Source organism: Corvus kubaryi, unplaced genomic scaffold (assembly GCF_017639235.1).
Source record: "Corvus kubaryi isolate FWS band 111438036 unplaced genomic scaffold, C.kubaryi_AGA036_p1.0 69, whole genome shotgun sequence".
In the NCBI taxonomy this organism is placed as follows: Eukaryota; Metazoa; Chordata; class Aves; order Passeriformes; family Corvidae; genus Corvus; species Corvus kubaryi.
The window spans coordinates 5,546,730-5,573,089 of record NW_024582057.1 but is presented as its reverse complement, the minus strand read 5'-3'; the positions used below and the strand labels follow the sequence as shown (position 1 = coordinate 5,573,089).

Genomic DNA, 26,360 nt, shown 5'->3' with positions numbered 1-26,360 from the left:
TTGTTCCAGGGAAAACCTAAATGTAAACATCAAAGTTTGAATCCATCACCTTGTGGTCCAGACTGTACAACCTTCTCTGAGACACCATTCTTTCCAGCTGTGCTTGAATACATGAGAAGTTCAGGTGGCAGATCAAGATGCATAGCACATTTATTTTGCTTATCTGAATCCTGTGGTAGTTTAATTATCTATGAAAAGGAGAAAAAACATTTTAAAAAGCACTTTCTGTAAACTCTTTGTGGAGCCTAGCAGTCCAAGATGTTGCTAGAAGAATTTTAGGAAGTTTTTGTTCTCTGTTCTCTGTTTACTACAATTTCCTCCCGTATAATTTTCCCATGTATATCTTTCCCATGCTTACTGATTAAAGCAGACATCCCAGTAAATGGGGGATGAGCCACAATCCAATTTCAGAATCATATAGAAAAATATAGAGGAAACTAAACAATTTTTTAAAATACAAACCTGAAAGTAGAGATTGCATAACCAATGATCCAAGTCCTGAGAAATAAAATTTTCAATTTTTTTGAATCGGTCAACTTTGGAGTCATAATGGCCTCTGAGGAAGGGACACTTAAATTTTCCTTCCAAAGCATTAAAATTGTTATCACATAAGGGAAAAGCACCCCATCCCACTTCTCGATCAATCCAGGTATAGGTGCCACGAAGAAGGAAGAGTTCAAAGAGGAGTACCATGCCTGGCTTCACAGCTTTTCTATGTGGTAGAACCTAGAGAAGGAGGAAAAAAGATTTATTTGTTACAAAAACATCACAAGGGAACTGACTTTCTTTTATCATATAAAGCTCTACAAACTTCATACCTTTGGACCAATTATGCATGCTAAAACAATTATCAACTCTTCTTTTCCCGAAAATCATATATTTGAACAATTTCCACTCCAACAAAAAATGCTGTGCTTTTTCCTGTGCGGTTATTTTATGGTTTCTTTTTTTTCCCCCTTGGCTTTCTGAAAACATTCATTTTCTGTCTTTATTTACCAGTGGTGGAGAAACATTACCACTAGAAATCTTTAAGACAGAGTAACAAACCAATTTGGAAATCTGAGGTGCCCCTATGAGGGCTTGCTGAGATTTACCACTGGATTCCTCTTGCAGCAACTTTGGAAAGTTTATCCAAACACCCAATGAGAACACTTGCAAACTTGCTCCTCACTGAGTCACAAACTCTTCTCCACCCAGTTGTGGGAATGATGTTGGTACATAATAGCCTTCTTCCTTTAAATTAAAGCTCTTATTGAAAAGTATGTGAACCTCAGTGTAGGGTTTAAAAGGATTTTGAGGTAAAAAGTTCTCAGCATACCAGAGACTGGCAAACACAATTTGTACTTTTCATAAGATAGGTATAGATGTTCTTCTGAGCAGTTTGGAGCCATGGAAGAGAGTTACCAATGCCTTGGGCCCTGAAGCAATTGTGTTCCCATGGCAAAGACTTGAAATCTAGTGGTGAAGAAACACCCTGAAGTAATCAACTTATGTAAATCCCTCTGCAAGGTTTTGGCAGGTACAGAAGAAAGAAGGGTAAACACAAAGAAAAATACATCTGGTCCTATGCCACAGTTTTAACTGTTTTCTTTAATTAAGGTGGGCGTTGACTCAGGTCCTGTTGCAATTCTCATACATTCAAAAGGACAAATAAAACCCACACAAAAGCTAGAACACAGAAGATGGCTACTGTGATACCCAGGCTAACAGCTATGAAGGGTAGTCACCCTGGGAACAAGGGGAGCAAATACATCAGCTACACCTCTCACACAGTGAAACATCTGCTTCAGCACTGCTCCTACACATTCTCCTGGGAGAATTGGGACTGCCTAATCTCTTAAACAAACTATCTTGGATGCTTCTTTAATAAAGACAATTTTCTGTTACTTGAATGTTTTTCACTTTTTATTGTTCCTGTTTCAGTTCTCACAGTTCATAGCAGCAAATGCCTTGGTACACTTGCCTGGTCAACATTACCTTGCCTTCCAGCCAAGGCAGAGAAAGAGGAGCTTTTTTTCCTTCTCTCCTCACTGTGAACTGACACGTACTACCAGAAGACCACAATATTCAAGAGCATCCTCTTACTCTGAGTGTCCTGTAGGATACACCCTCAGTACTTCTTGCAAGGCAAGAATAAGATGTCCAACTAGAAATCCATGCAAACCAATTACCCACTACAAACAGCCTAAAATGCCAAAGTCTTCTTAAATTAGCAGGGATTTCCTCAGTCAGACAACATTCTGCAGCCAATAAACAGCCACAAATCTTTACTGCTTCAGATATTTCCGTATGTAAGTACATACGTCAACACAGCTCTTTCTTGATGTGTATATTTGAATACAAGCATCACTTCTTTTATACTCCTGAACAGTAGGCAAGATAACAAGCATAACTCAGGTGCAGCCAAGCTTTTTGTCTCTCTTTTTCTGAAGCAGCAAGGGATTTGCCTACACCAATAACTGCCATGTTAGGAAATGATAAGTGTTCACAGTAGTGCTGCATTCTATAACTTTTTTTGAAGAGGTGAATATAAATTATTATTTCTAATAATATGCTTTCCTTTTTCAGGTTTTATATTGTGATAAGATAACAGCAAAAGAGAGGAAGTCATTTAAGGAAATATTTTAAAATTATAAATATTGTCATTATTATGTAGGTGTACTTTATATTAATTATGTAAATATATTCTAAGACTTAGTGTACGCTTAAAATGAAACAGAAGCATCTGTTGAAAAATGCCATAACCCTGTGGCAGCTGCTATTAAACCATTAACAGTATCAGGTTTCATTTAAACCAGATTTACCATTTTCTGTAACAGCCCGTGGGAAAGCTAAAAACATTAGGCACAAATTACTGACAAAAGAGATCCTTAATCAAGCCATACATTTCATTTGGCTAGCTGGGTGCTAGATAGTAACCTCTGTGCTACAAATTAAAGGTGATGGTTATGAGGCTGTGATCAAAGACAGTTACCTGCAATATTGAACAATCCTAAAGCATTCACAGATTAAATCACTGCTGTATCACAGCACCCTTTTCGGTTTCTCTCTTGCTTCCCCGGCTTACTCTTTTCTTAAGAATAATTCAGCAGTCTATGCTCTTCTGCTGGCTTGCATATAAACAGACAGTGGTCAAGCAGCTGGTGTAAGGGTAATAATTGTCACTATGAAAATTTTATTTCTTTGTTTCTGGTTCAGTGTTATTCTTCATTTGCTGTAAGCTTTTATCCTGGCCCTAGATCACAGACTCACTCTTTGGGACTGGAAGCATCTGTCTGCTTACAGTTACAGGAGCTGGGTGTTTAAACCATGACATGACAGAAACACATAATCACAAAACATAAACAAGGACTTTATAATACACCTGTCTGCTACAAGGTCTGAGGTTGTAAAGACTATTGGGAGTCTTTAAGCATGAACACTGGGTGCCTGACCCAGGTAGGACAGTGTCACACATCTCAGCTTACACAATCAAATGAAACATACTTGACAAGTAAGAAATTTCTTTCTGTTGAACCCATACAAAAATCCCAGCCAACCCTCTGCCTGTTACTCTATGCCATCGTGCCAAGCATTCATGCAGGTGCTTGTGGGCATTCACTTCCATCCTGATGTATGATTTACATGGGAGGAGCTGCTCATTAGGAAGGGATAGCCAGGCTGAAGCAGGAGAGTTTCGAAAAGGAGGCAGGTCATCTCAACATCCATGCTAAGCCTATTCCCATTGCCACAATGAGCGCATGTACCTGTCACAGCTCACCGTCCCACACCCGCAGAGTCACAAAGCTCTGGGAGAGAGGAGAGAGCTCGGTCTTGTGCCACCTGCCCTTCACTGGTCTCCTCCTAGGCTGTGAGCCTGAGTTGGGATTTGGGGCACAGCCAGCATGGCCCTTAGGCATGGATGCACAAAGACATTTAGGCTGATACCTCAGACTGAAATCCACAGTCCTTGAATGCCTGCATGCTTCTGTGGGTTTGAGGTGTTGTGCTCAGGTACAGAGCAGGCAACAGCTCAGGTAAATAGAGGAGGATGGGGATCAGTAACTGCTCTCCTTGAAGAGACTCAGAGCAGCACCTGGGATAGACAAAGCACAGGCAGCTCAAACTGAGCAGTTTTTTCTGATGGATTGTTTCTAAAGAAAAAAATAAAATCAGCAGTTATATTTTCCCTGCTGGTGGCAACCTCATTTGAGGCACTATCTGATGAGTAAATTCACAGGCCTGCATCAGCACTGGTGACATTCAAAGAGCATATATTACCTAACAACAGTTTCCTGGGTTTTGATGGGTCTACTCTCCAGCACCTTACCTCAATGTTTGTCCTTGCTCGGGACAAATTGCCATTGAGGTCTGTGAGGTATAGAGACTTTTACAGTGCTACAAAGCATTGAGCACCCCCTTTTTACTGGTGTAATTTCTCCTGCAAAGACAGATGCAGCAGAGAATAAATAATGTTTGTGTGTGCCTGCACAGGCACGAGTAATACTTCTTAGTCTGCAGTTAACAGTGTTGCATTTAATTGAATTAAATCATAAGGAACTAAAATTATCTCCCGCCACTATTTCTGAATTCAACTGTTTTATATCAGTTTTATTGTAATATATCTTACTTCCCCATATGCCACCATAGTTTCACTCTATAGAGAGAATGAATTCTATTTGAATATTTCAATAAACAGATCCAGTGTGAGCTTTTGGGGGTTTTTGTCTGACTTTTTCTTGGGCTTTAACCTTGTCAGAGAATAAATAAACTTTTGCTTCTTTCCTCTGCACCTTCAAGTGTTTTCAATTTAGAAAAAAAATGGACAACAGTCACATTACTTAATTCATATCACACAAAAATTCGACCAATAAAACTCAAACATATTAAAGTGAATTAAAATATGCAAAGGCAATTTGATATTTGCTTATTATATAGAAGAATCTTGAAAAATGCCATATAAACTAACAGCCCATCATTTCTGATTATGAAAACTGCAGCACATGAATCTCACTGGTGTAAAACACAGGTAGAAAACCTTTTAAACAGGAAATAGTTCCCATCACTAACAAATAAAAATTACTTTACTATGTAAAATAAATAGTGCTGGAGATGAGACTGTTATAGCCCAATTTAAAGGGAAGTTTTCACAACCAGATTTCAAGGTTTTCCTGTTTATGTGCAAAGCATACAGGCAGAGAGAAGGCCATTCTTAGGAAGTGTTTGTGTAACTCTGAAATTTATAAAAGGCCAGAGGGGAGGAAATAGAAATATGGACTGAAGTAAAAATAAAATATCCTGTTATTAGGGTTTTTCCAAAAGTCCCTATCTATCACGAGAATGTTCTGGAATAGCTGAAAACTTATTTCCCCAGCTTTCCATCACTGCCTGTCTTCGAACAGGTATCTGAATACAAAATAACACACAAATCAGAGAAGGACCATATAGTGAAATATCATTCATTTCCCCACCATTTTTTTTTTTTCTTTTTCCCATTCTCTGAGAGAATTGGCCTTTCAAGCCTGGCACAGGTCAAATGACTCCCTGACTCCTCTCCCCACAGCTTGCAGATCTCCTTAAGCCTTCAAGAAGTACCACAATTTTTTCTGGCACCTAGCCTCCCTGATAGCAGGAGAGTATGGACCAGAAGTTGTTGGGCCACAGCACACAAGTTCAGGCTTATGATCTGCCAGGAGCACAGGACAGCAGTATTTGTAAGCAGGCAATTTATTCACTGCTTTCAGTGGAGGCAGAGAGCAGGAGTCCTCCTGGCATGCTATGCCAAATCACTCCAGTGTCTTCCCAGAGCCACATCTGAATGCCCCGATGCAAACACCTGCCCTCTCCCATGCTACGAGAGCAGCAACAATTCCCCATTGCCTGTCTCTCCTCTAGGAGAGATAACTCAGGACATAGTTAACTTCAGCAGCATCTCATGCACCACAAGTACCTTACACCAGAGGACCAAAATTTGGGCTTTTATATTCCCTAATATAGGGGAATTATGTTTGCTTTCTGTGAGCTTTAGCCTCTGCATCTGTTGCTAATTGTCCTGGCACATCTGCTGCTAATTCTTTTCTGCTCTTGGACCAGCAGGGAGTAGTAATGTATGGTACATCCAGCTCCTGCCTCCCCGAGTGCTTCTGGTGATATACTGGCCTGGGTGGATTCTGACCTCAACTTGTGAGGGAGAAACTGCCTTTGTGAGAGGAGAGCAGGAGCCCCAGTTCCTTCTCCTGACACTCCCATTTCACTTATTTATCCCTGAGAATGATTTCAGCATGGTCAGAGCATGAGTTTCCCAGGATAACATGGACTACAGGCACGATACAGTAGAGTTTATTTCTTTTGTGTCAAGAGGACATGTACTTTGCCCAGAAACCACTTGGAGCCAAAGAATCTTATGAAGACGTGGCTCGTTCGGCATTCAGGGCTGAGTTACACAGCAGTGCTGCTCTACCTGCCCCGGGCTCCAGAGGAGGAGCACACAGCTTTCCTCTCTTTCTTATTCCAGCAGCTGCTCCATCTCATGTCTCTTCCTTGATGCTGTTCTGGATTCCTCATCACACCTCAGGTAGCAATCTTTTCAACCATAGGCTTCAGTCCAGCCAGGGATGCAGCAACCCTTCCTTCAAAAGGGAAGCAGTGGCAATGCGGAGTTTATGCTCCTTCAGGATTTCCTGGATAGTCCAGATTCGGTCAGGCTCTGCTCTCTTTCCACAAGAGGAGAGGAAGAGCAACCTCTGAGAACAAAATAATTTTGCTTTTGTGCTCTGCTTAATAATTGCATGATTAAGCAGGATCACATTTTGTTCTTTCATTGCATAAAATACTCTTCACCTTTCTGTAGTACAGTTTTGCACCTACCCTGCTCATCCTGAGCTCACAGGTAATTATTTAAAATGTGAAATGCTTTAAAACCAGATATACTAAGGCAAAAAAATAAAAGCATTTTCTGAGGGTGTTTGGCTGGCTCCCCTGACTTGCAGATCTGGACCAAAACATAGTTTAGGTCCCTTTTCAAAGAGACTGTAAGCTCTGGTGAGTCACGGAGATGCTCTTTTTTTCTGATCACAGAATTTTTTGTTGGGGCTGGCATTGGTGTTCTCTGTTTGGGGCTCATTTGGAGTTTAGGATACAGGCAGAGGTTGCATTCTGCCTTCCTGCTGGCTTCCCCTAGATAATATATGTCTTTTTTACAACTATTGTATCCTATGGCTCATGTCAAGCTCTCTTACAGATATAATTTCCAATTAAGTGGGGAATAAACTGTGGAGTGGTCCAAAATAAAATGCTGTCCCCAGACACTTTTGATGTTTAACATATGTCTGCTAGATTTACCAAAGCAGGCTACATACTTTCCTCGAGTCAGATACGATGCATTATAACATAGGTCACATTTCTGAGGTTTTTAGGCAGCATGCCTTGCTTTATGGTGATCCAGCCTACACACTGCATTCCAGCAGGTGTTTCTAAGAACTCCTCCACTGGAGCACAATGACCAGACAATTTGTGAAAAGTAACTCCTATTTATCACCAAAAAACAAAATCTGGGATAAGTAGTAGCCTTTTAGATACATAAATAAATTGCACAGTGCTAAATAAGTTAGATGAAATAGATTCTAATATGCAATAGCTTTGTAAGAATTGCACTGAGAACATGCATTTTGAGGAGTTGTTGCAGAGACATCTAGCAAATGGCAATCAAAGACCAGACCCCTAAACAAACTCAGATAAACAAAATAAAAGCAGTAAAAAGTATGTGTTCCTTCTCTGTGGAAAAAAAAAATGGCAGAACTGGAGTCTTCAAATAAATACAAGCATCTGTATAAGCTTAGTTATTGAATTTACCAAAAGGTTCACGTAGCACCTTTTTATCCCAACTACAAATAATTGCATCCAGAGAAAATTTAAGTGGCTGTCATTTTGAAAATCCTCTGGCACTGCCAAGCACTATCTTTTTTTCATATTGTATCAAACTCTTATATTATGTCCTATAAAGTGTCCTAGAGCTAGATGTTCTTCATTTGTGCCAGCTTTTCACTCAAGAATAAAATAAACCAGGAGGAGAGAAGGAGGGGGGAGAGGGAAGTTTGTGGTCTACTTTTCCTAATGATATCTTGGTTTGTAATTATTAAAAGCATCACAGTCCTTAGACAGCTGCTGACATACAGAAAATAATGTCCTTGAAACTGTTTGTTTCATCATATTTTAAGAATTAATACCTTAGGTCATGTTAATCAGTTTCTGATATATGTAGTTTTCAAAATGCACTTCAGGGAAGAAAATGCTGGAAATGACTAATAACAACAAAGATATGAACTTTATTTGTTACATATCTAGCTCCAAATGTGAGCATTATCAAAGTACTTTGCCATCTGAAGTATTTAGGAAGCCTTAAATAAATAATAAATCCCTCATTCAGTGAAATAGAACATCCTCTTTTTCCAAGCAAAAGAGTTCAAATTTATTAATTTTGTGGCTATATTTTAAAATGAGTGTCAGCCCCTGCTAGATGACTGCATGATAAGTGTCCTGAAACTTCAGGAAAAGGCACTAAATTTTTCACAGCATTTGTGTTTCATTTTCAGTATAATAAAAATATGGTGCCCTTTTAATAATGAATAATAGATCTCCTGGTATGATTTACATGAGTGGATTAAATGTCATGTTTGAAAAGTTGCTGTTTTATTCATATTGAATTTCCCTCAAGTAAAACAAAATGGTACCCAGCCACTGTTATAATATTGCTAGTACCTCGCCACGCTGATACATAAATATTAACCAGTTGATATGCTCTCTAAAAATCCTCAGTTCTGTGAACTGTTCTGTCAGCAATGGTATCTTTTCATGCATACAAACAGATTTAGTACTATCCTGGGTTCCAGGTATGCTGGGGAAATGTGTAGCACCAGTGCTTACACTCCTGTGGAGCTCACTCCTCTTTTGCTGAAGTGCCACTTTTGAAAGGCTCTCACAGAATAACAATTGATGACAAATGGATGCAGCGAGACTGGGGTTAAAAACCAGTTTGGGGAGCTCAGCCCTGATACAATTGTCCCTGTTTCTGTTCAGCAATGCTGGACTGACTTTGCAGGTGACTGGACAGCATAATGAATGTTTTTTAAATGTCACTTGCAGGCAGCCTCATTGGCTTGTAGTGCCTTTCACAATAGCTGAAAATTTCCTATTGGAACTTCCCATTCTGAGCAAAAACTCTTCCTAACAGGCAATATTTTTTTCTAGAAATGTGTTTCAAAAATTTCAAGTACTTGAAATAGGAAGATATTCCCTTAAATGTTCCTTCCGTGTAGGCATAGTTGGCAATATTCAACAAAATATTTTGGTCCTGATAATTGAAATTATAGCTAAAAATAGCTTTTTAAAAGAAGAGGAGCATTTTTACCACACTCCAACTTTTATTCCATTGAAGCCAATGAATATTTTGATTCTGAAAAGAGAAGATTTGTTCTTATTGTTGCAATTGTTTCATACAATTATTTTAATGTCTACTGAACTTAAGAAAAGCTGGCCAAAAAAAAAAAAACAACAAAAAAACCACCCAAGCACTTCCTTTCTCTGAGTGAAATTTAACTTTTGCATACTGCAACTCATTTGTGGTCTTCAAGTCATCATTAAGATGAAAAATATAATCTGGACTTGCTAACACTGAGACATAATCCTGTGGAGTAAAACACTGCTTTAAATACACCATGATCAAAAAACATTTACTAAATACTTAGGCCTTATCTATAGTAGGATCTTAGCCATCATGAGACAGCAATAAGGAAGTTATACTTGTAAAATCCTCGTTCTAGTGTAAAGATGATGCAGACATCTGTACAGGTGCTGCCAAGGGCAACCTAGTTGCATAATTGCCTTACTCTATTCACAGTAAGCATCTCATCTCCTTTCCTATCCTCTCCTTACTCAACTTTCATTCCAGACCTGACAAAAGACTGGTAGTGAAAAAATATATTGAAAGTTTAAGAACAAAGCTTCGTCACCACCATTAATCTATACCACAATTTTTTAATCTCAAATTCACATAGAGTTTGTTTTGTAATGTAGGTTAAACTTCAAAATAGCTCTCACTTTGCCTAAACCATACAGCCTTAATTTTTCAAAGCCTAAAGTGCACTTGCATAAATTAAATATATGAAAATATCCTAGAAACTCTGAGTCTAAAACAAGTCCCCTTCAGATCATGCTGTTCGTTGCTATTCCTAAAATTGCAAAAAGTCATTTGAAACAGCAATTGTATTTTACCACAATCCAAAACATTCATACACGTTTCTTTCAGCATAATTTAAGGAAAATAAATGACATGTGTGACTGTCTGGCCTTGCTGAAGGATAAATAAAATTCAACTGGAGCTATTAGGAGCCTCTGTCTAGTATGTAGTCAGAGGTTATTGGGGGGAGGTAGGTTGACAAACTAAAAAGGAGGACAATGAAGGAGCGGAAAAAAGGGAAGCTGGCAAGCTGGAGCAAAGAACACTGATTAATGAACAAAAAACATTTTTGAAAGGTCGGGTGTGCAAGTCAGACTAGCCCTGAGGCAGATCTAACTTACATGACCAGCACTTTCTGTACGCAGCAGGTAACCCACGCTGACACCAACTTTGCCGACATGACAGGGTTATTATTTTTGGAAGGATGTAGCATTCTGGAACAATTTCTCTAATATATTAGTTAAAATTAGGCTTTCCTTCAATATCAAGCATGCATGTCTTCATTTTCACCATGTTTACACTGAACTCCTATTATTATTCTGGCCAGTGGAAACAAAAGCATATTCTTCATTTGTGATCACTTCTATTTCTCACACCATAATACATCCCAGGGCAGCAGCGCTGTGTGTAAGATTCTGTTCAAACCCAGATGCTCATGTGGAGCTCACCACAAAGACCTCACTACTTACCCTAAGTTTTGTGGTAGATGCTAACCATCTGAAGCCTAAAATTTTCATCATGTCTCAGCGTACAACCTAAGGGTTTCTTTTCAAAGGTCCATAAGGTTGTGCACCAATACCAAGGTGGAAGAACAGAAAGGTAGAATCATCCAGGGTACAATACACCCTGTGTCTCCAAAATGAGCTGGTGGAGAAGGTTCTCTAAAATTATGGCATTAAGATTTTGTTGTACATCACTCATTACCAGAAGGTAATTTAATCCAACTTCTGCTGTTCCTGTATAAGAGAACTTGCCCAAGACCTGCACCCCAATTCACTAGACTAAAAATGAAGTTTGATGAAGATACTAATTAAATGTCCCCTGTGATGCTCCAAGAGAACTTTAAAGCAAACTTGAAAATGCAAAAAGCTGCAAAGACCTAGGAGAAACATGATGCTGAAAGTAAGAAGCAGGGCACACTAGTCATTCAGTTCTAGTGCCCAGTCTCCTCATTTCAAGACAATACTTCACCTCCAAGGCAAGTAACCAGGATGGGTGCATCCTGCCTAGGAAGGAATCACAGCTCAATGATTTCCCTGACAGATGCATGTGTTTGTTTTAACATCATGTGAAAGTCCCATTCACAATTTCCCTCTCCATATATGCAATTCCCTTCACACTGATAGCTGTATTTACATTGTTTGTTATCCATTGTAGGTGATAAACAATTAAAAAGAAGAAAACATGACTTAGCAGCACTTTACATATAACAAATCAAACATCTTCAATGATCTATCTGCAAGTAACTGAAAGCGTCAGTGCCATACATAGAAGTTGCTTTATCTGAAAGCCCTTTGGGATAGGGGCTGTGTGTCTGTTCCGTATCTCCACAACAGAACATGTGTAGGAGGAAATCTACCATTCAGGTCATACCACAAAATAAATGACTGAAAACGGAGAAGACTCCTCGTTCTGCCAATGTCTCATAACATGCACCAAAAAAAAAAAAAAAAAATCCACACTAAGAGAGATGAAGATTGTTTTTCCAGCTGTAAAGAAGCTTTCACGTGCCAGTGAGTTTATCTGAGACCAATGTTCCAACCAGCACTAGGCATTAGCTACAACAGTGAGCAACTGACACACAACAATCCTGCCATGCACAGCATGCTTAGGCAGGAAAATATGTGTGCCTCAGTCACAAAAGACAGAATAGAGCCTCAAGTGTTTGGGCTCCTTCCAAAATAATCCAAATGCTGCTTTTTTGGCAAATGGGGGTCAATGGAGCTAAAAACTCACAGAAGGATTTGGGCATTCATGTGTTTATATACACCCACTCGTTCATTTATTATTCTAAAGCTATTTTACAGAAATCAAATTACATAGCTGACAAGCTGCATAGATAAGAGAGAATAAAAGTAAAATTTAAAATTAGCTGACAACAATATATGATGTAGTGTATGTTTGGCACCTTTAAATTGAGTGATGAGGGTTAACCTAGGGGGAAAAAATTTCTCCTTCCTAAATTGCACCTTAAATTATTAAATAAATTATTAACATGATGGAATGCATTCAATATATAAGCCTAAAGGAGAAAGGGCGGATGTGTTTTAACTTTCAAAGCAACGACAGCATATTTATGAAGTGTTGCTTACTGTCTGGATGCTTTGTCCAAAGTAGATTTCAGTGTTGTAGAAGTTTCCACCATGACTAACAGGCCGTGTCGTCCTGGCCTGAGGCTGCTCCCCCAGTTCAGGCCACTCCACCAAAGCACCACCCAAGCGGCTGAGAACAGAAACTTTGAGAGTGTAGAGGCCTTCAGGGACCTTATCTTTGATTCCCCTCAGGCATTTGAGGTGAATTTCTATTGGCTGTGGCATCTTGGAGCAGTCAACCTAGGGAGAAGGCTCGGAGTTACTGACCTGGACTGGGCTGACTTTAACCATACAATTAGCAAGAACAAATTTCTTCCAGAAAATAACTACTGAAAAGCAGACAACATGCTTCTTGTTCAACCTGCAATTACCTCCTGCTTACCAAGGATCTGCAATTAGGGAGGTCAAAAGTCATAGAGATGACAGACAAAAGGAAAAACAATACAAATACAACTAATAAAGTGTTCGGCATCCTTGGGGGGAAGGTGGAGCTGGTGAAGTATGACACCAGAAGACACTACCCTACAGTAATGAGGCAGAATTATCTGGAAAACAATACCTTCAAAAACACAGCATGCTTTGCAAGACAGACACAATACATGATGTGATGAGCAGGCTGCAGGCACAGAGTGAAAGACAGGGCAGGCCATGCTTTTATACTAATTATTAGCCTTGCCAAAGCTATCAGTGCTGTGTAACATGCAGACTATCCTTTCACCTTCTGATTACCATATAATCAGATTCTCTTAAAAATAGTAATCAAAGCGCAACACGTGTAGAGTTTAATAACAACTCCCTACAGGCACCTTTATTCCAAGTCCAGACAAAAGGAAACATCTGCTGCTTGTGGTTGACAAGATGTTGTCTGAGTTACAGAATGTTTCGTATGGAATAAATGTTGCGTACCAGAAATGCTTTTCTGATGCTTTCCTTGTATGCTCAGATTCTCAGCGTGGAGGTTTGTGGAGGGGAACAGGCACAATGGCATGATCTTTACCCAGCTTTGCCCGAATAATGGTGTGGGGTCTGTCCCACTGCACCAGCAGATAATGTGATGCTGCCCAAATGCAATCTGCAGGGTCAGGCGCACAACAGGGAGTCCCAGTTAGGCTCCAGTGTTGACTTGAATGGATAAAACTGTTTCTGGCATAAGTAATTATGTAGTGCTTAAAATCAACAGTGTTGTTTCTCTTTTCCCCAAAAAATCAATTTCTCCCATTATTTTGAGAACAGACAAGTGCTAGGTCTTCTTTTAATGCAACCGGATACCAGAACTCATGCCACACTTTGGAATCATATGGCTACCTTGACTACTAGGTTTAGTGGTCTCACAGTTTAAGCCTACAGTAGCTAATAATCTCTTCTTTAATCCTGTCTTGGATTTATTTTGGAAGAGATAGCATATTTCCATATAGATAGAAAGCTTCTGGAATTAAATTAAGCAGTTAAATAAACAGTTGAATTTGTTAAACTTCTTTTGTTTCTCAACACAAATCGTACTTAACAACTAATCTGAATGACAATTATTTCCAGCTTAATTAGAAAATCTTAATTAACAATGAAGATTTAACCTTAATATTTTTGGTTTCTGAATCATATATAAAAAAATTAACATTATATGAATAAATAAGACAATCTTTTTAAACCTCAAGGCAGGATTACTGATGCAGGCAGCCTTCGTTATTAAACACATTCTAAATTAAACGCCTCTATGAATTTTATACTGAAATATATTGTGATAGTTTTGCATGCCAAATGTGACATTTTGTATTTTAGATTCATCTTCTGTAGTAATTTTGGAAATGTCATACAAACAAAGATTTTGTCATTTACCAATGGAATTACTATGCATGGCCGGTTAGCCATCTCTTTTCTGGCTCTTCTGGTTGTTTCAAGTCAGCAAGCCATAAAAAATCTTTATCTCTCTGAAACACAGCAATTTGGAAGATAATCGAATAGTGACTGGGGGGCAGAAACGCCAGTCTGAGGAATTATACCACAATCTCTCTTGCATTTACAACCTTCCTCAAAGCGAGTGTCAGTCGAGTAGGAAAAGGAGATAGAAGATTCATCATATTTCAAGCCTGTCTCATTTGCATGGTGGCATAGCTGTCTCATCTCCTGCTGAAAGACTTTGCTTGGCCAGCGCTAACAAACTGTTTTGAAGAACTCTTGCCATGCCCAAATGATTCATCATTAATAGCTTTAGACATTCTCTTTAAGCATCTGGTTACTTTTGCTGGAAAGCATATTTTGAAACCTGCTAAATTCTATCCTCTTATACTATGAAAAAAGAAAAAACAAAACAAAACAAAATAATAATCATAATGGAATGTAACTGATCCAGTGATTTAGCAGTTCCCATCAGGGAAAAGAGCACTCTTGGAGAATCTCACCTTCCCGCAAGGTCCTGCAGCTCCTTTTAATCCAGCATTCACATCAGCAAGGTTACCAAAGCTGGCTACCATTTCTTCTTCAATTCCACTCTCCTCTGTTTTCAGTAGCTGACTTCCCACTCTGCAGAAGTCAGAATGGGAAGAGGAATGGAAAAGAAATGAACTACACTGCACGCACAGAAAGCACTCGCTGTTGGAAATACAGCAGTTTGATGTTTTCCTTAAACATATCATAAGACTTGCAGGGCACCCAGGAGAAACAAGTGTGCTAAAGCAGAGAAATGGATAGGCTTCAAAAAGCAGCACTAAAAAAAAAAACATAACAAGACCAATATTTGTCAGTCTGTGCCACAGGTCGACATAAGGAACCTGAAGTTTCACTGCCTGTCTGTAATCAGCTCTGTCTGGCATTGGAGCTTCGAATCTAGGTAAAGAATATTCCAGTATGAAGCCGTTGTGTCTGTCACCACTTTGAGGTCTGACTGAGAGCCTCAATAAAGTTGGACAGGTTTTTGGAAACCACTGATTCTTTGGGGCCTAGGTTGCTCTAAACCAATAAAAAAAAATTTATTTTAAAAATCTTACTTTTTTTGTTGTTTTATTGTTCCCAAAAAATCTTGTAATTTTATATGCAAATCTTACATAATTTATAAATCTTCAGAAATATACTTAGGTGGCTTGGGGTGGCTTTATGATGTGTATCCCCTATCGCCTGCTCCATGCCTGGACATGAATCCTGTGCCTTTTCTGCAGCTTTAAGGCAGATCTTTAAGAGAGAGGAGGGGAAGCCGGCAGAATTCCTTCTGCGCTGTGTTCAAAAACAGAGATAAGCTCGCTGGCTTCTTCTGCCCGGCCACTCCGCTCCTGCAGCAGGGAAGACAGCTACATTCCTTTTGCTTTTTATCTAGTTTCTTGCTCATTAGCTCAAGTACAGAGTCCTGGGACTTTGGCTGCTGCTTCTTTTTGTTGTTGTTGTTGTTTTTGTTTTTGTTGTTGTTGTTGTTCTTGTTCTTCTTCTTGTTCTTCTTCTTTTTCTTCTTCTTCTTCTTCTTCACTTCTTCTTCTTCTTCTCTTCTGGACTGTTCAACAACACCAGAACATCAGCCAGGAAAGCTTGCACCTCAGCCTGGAAGGGCCCACACTGAAACCCCAGCTCCAGAGAGGAGAAAGCCACACCCACAAAGGACTATGAAATCTACCCAGATACTCTCCACGGTGAGAGGTTTTATTATTTAGCAGTATTCTTTTCCCTTGCCTGTGTGCATTGTGTTTTGTTAAATAAATAGGGTGTTTTTTTGCTTTTTCCTCCAAGGTATTTTCTTTCCCGAACCTGGTGGGGGAGGGGCAGCTGAAACATGCCCTCTATCAAAGGATATTTTCCTCCAGTTTGTCTCAAACCCGGAAAATAGGACAAGATATACACATGCATACACAAATTTTCAGATGTATGTGAACCACTGAATCTTGTTATTCACATGCTAACTTCTTTTGTATTTAAAGTGATTTGGGGGGTAATTGTATCAACTCAAAGTTACTGGGTTTTTGGTTTTGATGAAAGGTCAAATACCAAAATTTGTCATACAAATAATACACAGAATACCAGCAAATAGTGCAAGAACAGCTCTACACTGGATAACCCAATGCCGGCCCTGCTTAGTGCACAGGATACACAAAAGGCACAGTACCCTATGGAGTAAACCTCATTCCTAAAACACAGCAGGAGCAAATGCAAAACTAAGTCACTTACAATGAGCACTATAAAGCTGCATGCTTTGGCAATCCCATCCTATCTTTCAACAGACAGAGAACCATGAGTAATTCCTTTAAGTGCCATCAGCATCTAAATATTACTGACCCTAAGTAAAAACATCTGTAGATGCTCTGCTGGCTTTGAAACACATCAGCTCTAGCTTCTACAATGTGCTTTAGGAGGCCAGGGAGGGTCAGTCAGTCACGCCAGTGCTGGCAATGCTTCAGCCATGCTTGCAGGTGGAGCTGGGGCAGGCACAGACAAAGCCATGGTGGCTCTCAGAGGCTGGAGTCTGAGCAGGCTGTTCATGGCTCAGGGCTAGCCCAGAGCCACGCTGGAGGTCAAGGGAACTGCCTGCAGCTTAATGAGAGGAGTCACATGGAGCCAAGGAAAAATCACTGTATCAGGTGCAGTTGCAATGCAGGACTGACTTGGGTGTCTACAACACAGGCATCAGAGAATAGGCTGTCTTAGGTTGCCAAGCAATGCACTCATTTAAGTTTTTAGCAATTGAAGAAAATGTTATCACTTGGTGTTCAAAAAAAAAAAAAAAGAACAAAAGAAAGAAAGAGAAGAATCAAGACTCAAAACCAACAATATTTCTCTGGACTGAACTTCTGAAGCATTCCTTCAGCATTTTCTAACTTGCTTTTGAAAAATTCAACACCAGTGTTCACTGCTATTTTCCTCCTTTGCCTCCTAGGTGATTGCACAAGTCTCCACATTTGTAAAAATCAACATGGTTCTTTATCAAGAAATTACAGACTCTGCAATCATGCTAAAAATCCCCAACTCATGCATACATGCTACTTAGGTAACACATAGTTCAAATTCCCCTCTTCTGAAACAGATGCTCCTGCCTCCAAAATCCTGGCACATTGCTACAAATCAGTTTGTATTGAGACCTTTCTTATTTTTTTTTTCTTTTCTTTTGAATATGTACACATATTCATAAATTCATATCAGTAAAATTACTACTGGTTCATAGTTAAACTGTTTTCCAGATTCCTCTACAGTAGAAAATCAAAGCAGGTATCACAGAAATTCCTCAGCAATAACTGAATCAGCTGGAAGGCCTGTGTGGATGCTAGTGTCAATGAAGTACATTGAAATTTCGCCCAAGCCAGGACTGATGAGAAATAAGACAAGATTCAAGTGCTAAGAAGTGAATACATGAAGTACAGGGTCAACCATCTTCGAAGTTTTATCCCTGAGCTTCAATCTCATCAACTTGGGTCCAGCTGTCCTAAACAGAAGTAACAAAAGATAATTCTTTAATGGCCCTAGCTAATTCATAGATTTGAAACATATGAGAAGTTAAAGCATTCGTCTCAAGGAGAGAAGTTGTTTGGAACTTTGTACTTACTTAGCTTCTCATGATGGAAACTATTCCACTTAATTTGGTTAGAGTTGCATTGACACGGGTTCATTAGGACACCCATTTGCTTGCAATTCAATTTAAAATTAAATACACTTTGTTGTTGATTTTATTACTTTTAAACTACTGTATCTATTGCCTTTATTAGATGCTAATACACAATTATGAAGGTAAGCAGTTTTCATTACTGAACATCAAACATTTAAATAACCACATTTGATCTCTTTCCTAGTTGCACCATTTTTCTCCTTTCCCTCCTTTGGCTGTGTATTAGATTGAAGAGAATAACTTAATCAGTGAAGTTAGGCCTCTTCTGTGCTCAGCAGCATGCTCATCAGCTGTCACAGCAGAACATGGTTTACTTTGCTCTCTTCATGAGGGTTATTTATTTCCTCCGTTCATTTCTTTACAGGCAATTTGATGCATGTGTTTATCTGAAGGTCATGTATAGCTTGATGACAAAAACTTTGCCCCAATTCCTATTTCCTTCACCCTCTAAGCATGATTCAGAGGCAAGGATGAAGGATGCTGGAAGATGCCATTTGGTCACCTTTTGAAGTGTACTGTGTATAGCACTTAAAAATTACAGCCCAAGCTGGGTATCTGAAAACAGAGGTAATCCAAAACAGAGACCTCTTTCAAATGCACAGGCTTAATTGTTCTAGGCCTGAGGTCCTTTGTTTGTGAGAAGTTCCATTCATTAATATCTGTAAAGCACTGAAAGGTCTTTAGAAGGAAAGTACATTAGAAGGAAGTACAAAGTAGCCCTTATCTGACATACCTTTGAAAGAGTTCATGAATCCTGGCTCTCCACTTTTGTTTCTTGTGGTGAGAAGCTCCCTTGTGCTTTGAATCCCACATGCCAAGAAGAAAAAGAAAAATCAAAATTTATTTCCAAGTGTACAGAAATAACATGAAAATAAAAGCCATAAACATACAATTTTCCAAAGGTTTGCCTTAGGTCTTCTGGTTGAAGCTTTTCAGAAGCAATGAGGAATTTTAGCCACCATTGCTTTATTTCTTCTTTTTTTCCAAAACTTTTTTTCTGTGTGTTTTGCCACGTTTACTGCATTATTTCCAAGAGAAACTGAACTCTCGTCTTGTTTTAAAAGCTTTTTTTGGTACAATGTATATTTGTACACAGTAGTGTCCTGCAGTCCATATTATTATGAGACCTAATCACACAGTCATACATAAGCACACATACATTTATGTATGTGCAAGTGTGTTTGCTCACACACAACAAAACAGCACACAAAGCAGTTAGGCATAGACCAGAGAGGCCACATCTTAAAGCCTTGCTTTAAATCTGCTCCAAATCCTGATGTCTTTCTTGTCTCACCACAAAGGTTTTTAAATGTTTGGTGAGAAGGGCTGGCATTTTTGGAGGTTACAGTGTGTGGGAGGCTAACTCACATGAGCAGTCCTCTCCCCCAACAGTTCTGCAGCTCTCCAGCATGAAGCTGGAGGGCTTGAAGTTATTTTTCTCTTGCACAGCAAGCTGAAAAAGTCTTTCCATCTAGAAGCTAGCATCAGCATCTATTAGGCTGTGTTCTCTGTGCAAAAACTCATAACCATAACTGCTGAGGGCTGTACACTCACAAAAACAAAATTCTTCCCCCTGACCTGCACTGTTCAGAGATCTTGCTGAATATTCAAGGACATTTCTCATGTCTGGATCTTCTACTGGTGTCCCTGAGACCAACATAAAATGTGAATACAACACTACCAATGCAGAAGGCGGTGTCCTACTGTGTACCCTATCTGTCATCTGAACAGTGGGAAATTATGCTCCACTTCTACTCTCATCAAGCCTCAAAGGCAAAAAATCATTTTGGTAGGGAGACAATGCAATAGTCAATGGAGAAAAATTCCCCATTGGGGACTCCATATCTGGCTGCTAAAGTCACTCCTTCCTTCCAAATCTCTAAATTTTTTGACAAATTTCTGGCTATTTTCAAGGAAGCTTGGAAATGTCTGTTGAAGACTAAGGCAAAGCATCCTACTTATTTCCAAAATGAAAATTGTCAGAGTGTAAAAACAGACAAAAATAACAAAAGCCAGTGCATGTAGCTTTTAATGTAACTTTTTTAACCCCGTAAAATTAAAGCAGAGACAACATGGTTGCCTTAAAGAGCAGTGTGATTTGTTGGCAGTCCCAGCAGAGATCCTCAGATGGATGCTATAAATCCTGCAGGTCAAGCATCACACATAAATACAAAGGTGACATGACCTAACTAGCTCAAAATGAGACCTTCTGTTTCTCCATATGACAATTGTGTCACGGGCAATGCTGCTCCATTGGTTAGAACCAAGCCCTCCTGCTCCTGGGCAGCTTTTGGCTAAAATTTACTAGGACTTTCTGGAGCAGGGCCTGTTTCTCTCACATGCCCACTGGCGTAGATTTTCTTCCCCAGGCTGCTAAATCACCACCTACACCACTTCCCCAGGAAGGGCTGGGAGTTGGCTCTGCTCTGGAGTTCTGCTCCAGCAGAGCCGGTAGCTGTCTGGTTAGGGCTGTGAGATCCACCTTGTGACACTTCCCGCAGTCCAATGGGCTGCAGTCACCAGGGAACATTTCAAGAGGTTTTAAGTTTTGGGCAGAGGCAGTTAAAGCTAAAGTTCAGAAAGTTGGAATAGCGCTTGGTTCACATTTTTTCTCCTGGATGCAGCTCTTGGTGATGTCTGTAAAAGCTGTTTTTGAGGTGGACACTTAGATTAAGAAATAAGATGAAATAGTAAACTCACTTCATGTAAAATATCAAGTAGCCGTAACATTGTAACAACATTCAGACATTACCACTCCAGGTTTACAGTGAGCCAGTAGTAAAGAAGTTTATTAAAAAAAAATTTATTTTATTACCAGACTCACACAGCTGTCCAATCCCCTTGTTTATCTTCCTAATCTTAATTAAATAATGAATATTCAAAAGAAAATATGAATCAGGCTTCTCTGTATGAACTGCACTGTTTTCCATCTCTGCCTCTGAAGTGGCAATGGGAATATGATTTAAAACTATTTCTTCTGGATCCTAGTAAAATATTTGTCACAGTGTGTCATGATAATTTTTAAAAAGCTCTATCATCTACCTAATAAATTTGTTAAGTTTATTCAAATCTTATTGAACAGGAAAAGTGCAATGAGTCATGGTTAATATTTCTTTACCTATACTAAGAAAAAAAAATATATCAAAAATTCAGTGCTTAAGGTCCTACTCGGAAAACCTCTATGAGTCTGTAATACATCTTCTACATGATTAAAAAAACAGGAAACTTGCTTTAAAATGAATTATTCACCACTTTGAATAAATTTCCATCTTTCGTATTTGCAAAACCCCAAAGTCAGTTATGTAAATTTTAACCTACACTAATTACCTCAGGGGTGTGCAAGCTAAAGGAAAGTAGATGCAGTAGAAAAAAAAAAAAAAAACCAGACATTTCCATCACCAGGAAGCAATTTAATAGAGGAAAAAAATGCGTAAGTTTTCAAAAACAGAACAACCCATATATATACTTTTTTTTTTTTTTTTTTTTTTAACGTGGAATAGTCATTTCTGCAATATCCCTTGAATCAGAACTTTAGTGGAATAAACCAAGTGCTTTTTCTCAATGGCTTATACCATGGCACACATAGTAAGACGCTTGTTTCTCATCATGACACCAGCATTGTCTAGACTGTGACAACAACCCATTGTTGACAAAGGGCGTTCCCAATGAGAAGGCATGAAATGTGGTTTAGCTTCAAGTCTGTATAGACATTGCGGGCGCCTCCAGAAAATAAGCGGCTAAAATCTGCAAGCTGCTGGTCTGGGAGGTGCTGGGAAAAGCAGGGAGTTGTTTGAAGGCAGAAGGACTCAATCACAGCACCACTTTGTCCTACTCCCCATCCCGATACCAGGCTCTGCTTTAGCTGTGAGCCAGCTCCTTCACACGTCTTTCTCGGTTTCTTCATCAGCCGTCTTGAGGTCCAATTACACAAGTGGCCTATGCCTATCTGCTGATTTCAGAGCCTGTGGTCAAGAGCAGGACTTGAAAAGGTCTTTCAGTCTGGGCTCAGCCTTGACACACACAGTGGTGCACATTGTTTCTACAAAGACAAGAACCTGACTCAACACTACGAATCAGTGCTGACTGGTCATTTTCAGCATCAAACTACTTCACAAATGGCAGGACCTGGTTGTATAGTACTTTTCAATTTGGAAAAAAATTAAACAAAACCCCACCCAAATACATCCTTTCCTCTTGAAAACAAGCCCACAAAATTCAGCAAAGCTTTGAAGCAAAATCAATTTGGCTTTTATTGTTCAGCAAAAATGAAGCATTTAGGGAAAACATTTACACACACACACACACCCCTTTTTTGGTCAGTCCTAGCACTGGTATTACAGCCCCGTGATGAGAAGGCTGTAATCCTGTAATCCCATTGCAATTTAAAACAGCCAGTGGAGCACTGGCCTTGGTGAAATTCATACTCCATGCAAGTAGTGCTGTAGGGGTCCATCTTCCTGCAAATCTTCCTCACCAGGTCAGGGTGCAGCAGAGGCAGCATGGAGACACAACCTGTGGGGTCTCCAGCAGCCCCCACAGCCCACAGCAATCCCACATGTAGAGCTGGTCCTTCTCCTTCATTCCAGTCCTTGAGATATTTTGGTACATCACAGTAAAGGTAGTGATGTCTTTTTTTAGATGTAAACAGATGCCAAAAAAAAAGCTTTTACTTAAAATTCCCATCTCTCCATCCTAAAATGTTTTTCAGTGATGGAAATCCTGCCCACTCCATTTTTATGGATGGGAGAGGGGAGAGCTCACCAAGCAAATTATTAGCAGGACTAGAAACAAAGCCCAGATCTCTAGTCCCACTGGTGCCACCTAGTTCTCCTCCTTCAGAGTCTGGCTGCTGCATGGAGATTCACTCCCAGTGATTTCAATATCTAATGCACTGTTATACCACAAAATAAGTAAAAAATGAAGAAGCATTTGAGATGAACAAAAAAAAAAACATTGCAAGAAAAGTTAACATTCTTTTCAGGCAAATTGAAATTCTAAGGAGCTTATCTGCTCCACGTTAACTATAGAGAGATGGCATGGAAGGGAGGCATGGAGAGGTAAGTTAAATGAGTGCCCTCCATTGAAAGCAAAGACTCCAGTAGCTGGATAAGACCTGCTCTGAAAATTGCACTCCCCATTACCTGTTGGAATTTGTGTGACCTTGTCAAGGAGATGGCCACAAACCAGAAAGTAAAGTTGTGCCAAACTCTGGACATCTGGAAGTATTATCGATGGTGCACTTTGCCAAAAACTGTGCCACAAACTCTTAGATGTTTTTTAAAGAGAAAGAGAAAAAACAACAAAGCACACCCTCATTGACTTTCCTTTCAAATAGAAAATTAATTTTCTGTTCATGAGAATCAAATTAAAAACTTAGACAATTGAGTGTTTTGTAACAGAATTCAAACTCTCTTTTGAAACCGATACTGCAGAACACAGTGAGATTTACTTTAGTCATGCTACAGCCTTATTACACTGAGTGATACAGATACATTTAGTGGCAACATTATGGGCTGATCATTCTGATAAATCTGTAAAGCACTGCTTTATCTCTAACAATGCATCTAATCGAGCTACCAGTCAACAGAGGAAAGTAGTATTCTGCTACCAACGTGAATGCTTTTATAAGACATATATATCAAAGACACTAATTTTGAACAGATATGGAAACTAGATCCAGCTGTAAAGTAGGTGTGATAAACAAGGACCTGAATTTCCTCAAAACTCAGAGATGTTTTCATTCAGGGTTTTGATTCAAGCTGATAGCACTAACAAATTAAAAGAACTTGAATCACTTTGCTTAAGATGCAATGAGAAAACTCTGGAGAGATGTCTGCTGCAGAGCTACCCAACTTCTGCAAAACAAAAATTTTGCCTCTCCAGCCTCAAAACAGAGAACTCACTCTTCTCATTTCTGTCTTGCTGTTCACAGAGAGTTCACCCGTAGTTTCTTCAGAACCACCAGGTATTCCTTCAGATGCTTCCTATTTCACAGTTGAGAAGATGTAGCTGCAAGGTCATAAACCTTTGGTATCCTCATCAAAATCCAGAGACTGTTGTAAGTGAATGCAAGGTCATTTATAAGAATGTCTGACTACCATAGCCGAGAACTGAAAATATGTAATGCTGAAATGCCATTTGGCACTGATTAACAGACTTTAAGCAGAAACATCTTAGCCTGTCAAAGTTCCACAAGTTCAGATGGCTCCAGATTAGCCTAGAAATCACCAGCTGCTGAGAAGATTCAGGCACATTTAGCCTAAACAGTAAGATATAATGGAATATGCTAACAAGATATGATGGAAGACACGAACCACTATTTATTAGGGAACACATTCCCTCCAGTATAAAGCCATGTAGCATGAGTGATGCCAGTGAAAACCAGAGTGAACTATGCCAATCTATAGATCTAAAATTAATAGTTTACATTAACAATGGAAAAGAAAAAAGTGTTCATAAGCCATGTAGTGAACTTCAGCATTTTACAACCTTTCTGTTTTCTGGATGCGTACAGCAAATCGGGACACAAACAACTGAAGGGAAACTGAAAGGAAATACCAATCGGAAGCATTGAAACTTTTTTTGTGGTTTTCCCCCATTCATCTTCAATTTAAAAATGTTTGTCAATTTCAGAACAGAATGTTTTCATTATTTGTAAAGCCTTTTCAAATTCCTTCATGAAACTTTACTCCTTTAATCCTCTTACTCTTCCACAAAGCAGGTATCTAATTTTAGGTCTGTTTTGCAGATTGGAAAAACTTGAGTTATGGCAACAAATTTGCTTGTTACAGCTGCCCAAAAAAATCATGTTCGGGTCAGAGGTTACAGTCTATTTCATCTTTCTGAGTCCCTGTTCTTTTTTTTGACTGTCAATAAAGCATTACTTCACAAATCTGCCTCCATTATAATTGTAATCTAAAAGTACAGACTTTATCCAATAACTTCCATTTATACTGCCTTTCGCTTCATCTTCTGTTCCAAGTGTGCAGACACATTTGAACATATTATAATTAAGAGAGAAATTCACTTACAATTAATATATGAAAATTAAAGAGAGGGAAAAAACACTTTAAGTACAGTTTGCTGTATGATTGTCTTAAATACAACAGTGGCAATGATGAGTTGCCATGCCCAATGATTTTTCTCTGTAACAAACAGACCTCCTCCTGCAAGCCCACATCCTGCTCCATGTGTCTGCTGAAAAGAAATTGTTTCACATATTCAGCTGAGATCCTTCTCTGATTTGAATCCTGATATGACCAACTGTATAATAACATCCTATTGTGCTGACATGCCTTTGAGTGAACATGTTAACTTTATTATATATTCTCATCATAACCACCTAGTCCTGAAAACTGCATCTTGTTTAAGGGTCTGACACAGTAATGAGAAACCAAGTGTGCTAAGGGGTTGCCAGCAGGCTGAACAACAGTGACGATTTTTTCAGCTTTGTACTAAATAAATAAGCATGCATGCAATGCAACTGGACTCTCTTTCAGAGTATTTCAACATCTCTCAACTTACAGACTACCTGGTTATATTTCCCACTAGCAAACGGATGTGAACTCCAAAGCCCTTAAAAAGTCAGGTTACACATGAAAAACCCAATACATCTCAAGAGCAGGAGGCTGGACTAGACAGGCTCCAGAGGTCTGGTTCTTCTTCACCTGTTCTATGAAGCAAAGGTCAGATGTACTGTACAGCACAGGTTCCACTCAGCAAATTCAGCTCTATTGTAAGACTGCAGAAACAAAATGTTCCAGCATTTAGAGCAATTCCTTTATCTGCAGCTCAAAATCTGTGCAGTCTATTAATGCTGCTAAGGAGTCCCCTTGTCATAAAAGCTAACCAAAGGTAGACTTAGCTACACCTGTGATTACAGTTTGGCTCCAAATGTATTAAAAATACAAATCAAACAACCCTGGGGGGAAAATCATTCTGGAGAATACATGAGCAGCTAAAAATTTGGTTTTATTGTACTTATTTTTTGCAGATTTGTGCCTCTATTCATCAGTAATGCTGACTCTTTCCTTACAATCCTCATCTGAGTTCTGTTTCTTTTAACAGGTGTTCCATACTTGATGAAGTCTCTTAAACTTCATCAGGACTTGTCAATCACTAATTCTCTTTGAAGAATCTTTCCAATTGCTTCTGTTTATTGAACCATAGAAATGGACTTCCTTACTGGAGTTTATAGTTGGATAATGAGCCAGAGAGCTGACCAGTCAGATTAGCTTAAGCAGCAGCAAATGCAGTATCATCA

The 26,360-nt window shown here is 39.2% G+C and overlaps 1 protein-coding gene across 1 annotated transcript in view; it reads right to left on the bottom strand.

The window, feature by feature from the left end:
- LOC121674639 overlaps positions 1 to 26,360 on the bottom strand; it is a 164,784-nt gene that overhangs the window by 105,388 nt on the left and 33,036 nt on the right. The window contains exons 7-11 of the mRNA XM_042049144.1: positions 18,831 to 18,895; positions 14,922 to 15,042; positions 12,526 to 12,765; positions 463 to 726; positions 50 to 188 (exon numbers count right to left, since the gene is read on the bottom strand). Of these exons, the coding sequence (XP_041905078.1) occupies positions 50 to 188; positions 463 to 726; positions 12,526 to 12,765; positions 14,922 to 15,042; positions 18,831 to 18,895 (829 nt within the window). The remainder of the gene's footprint in view (positions 1 to 49; positions 189 to 462; positions 727 to 12,525; positions 12,766 to 14,921; positions 15,043 to 18,830; positions 18,896 to 26,360) is intronic.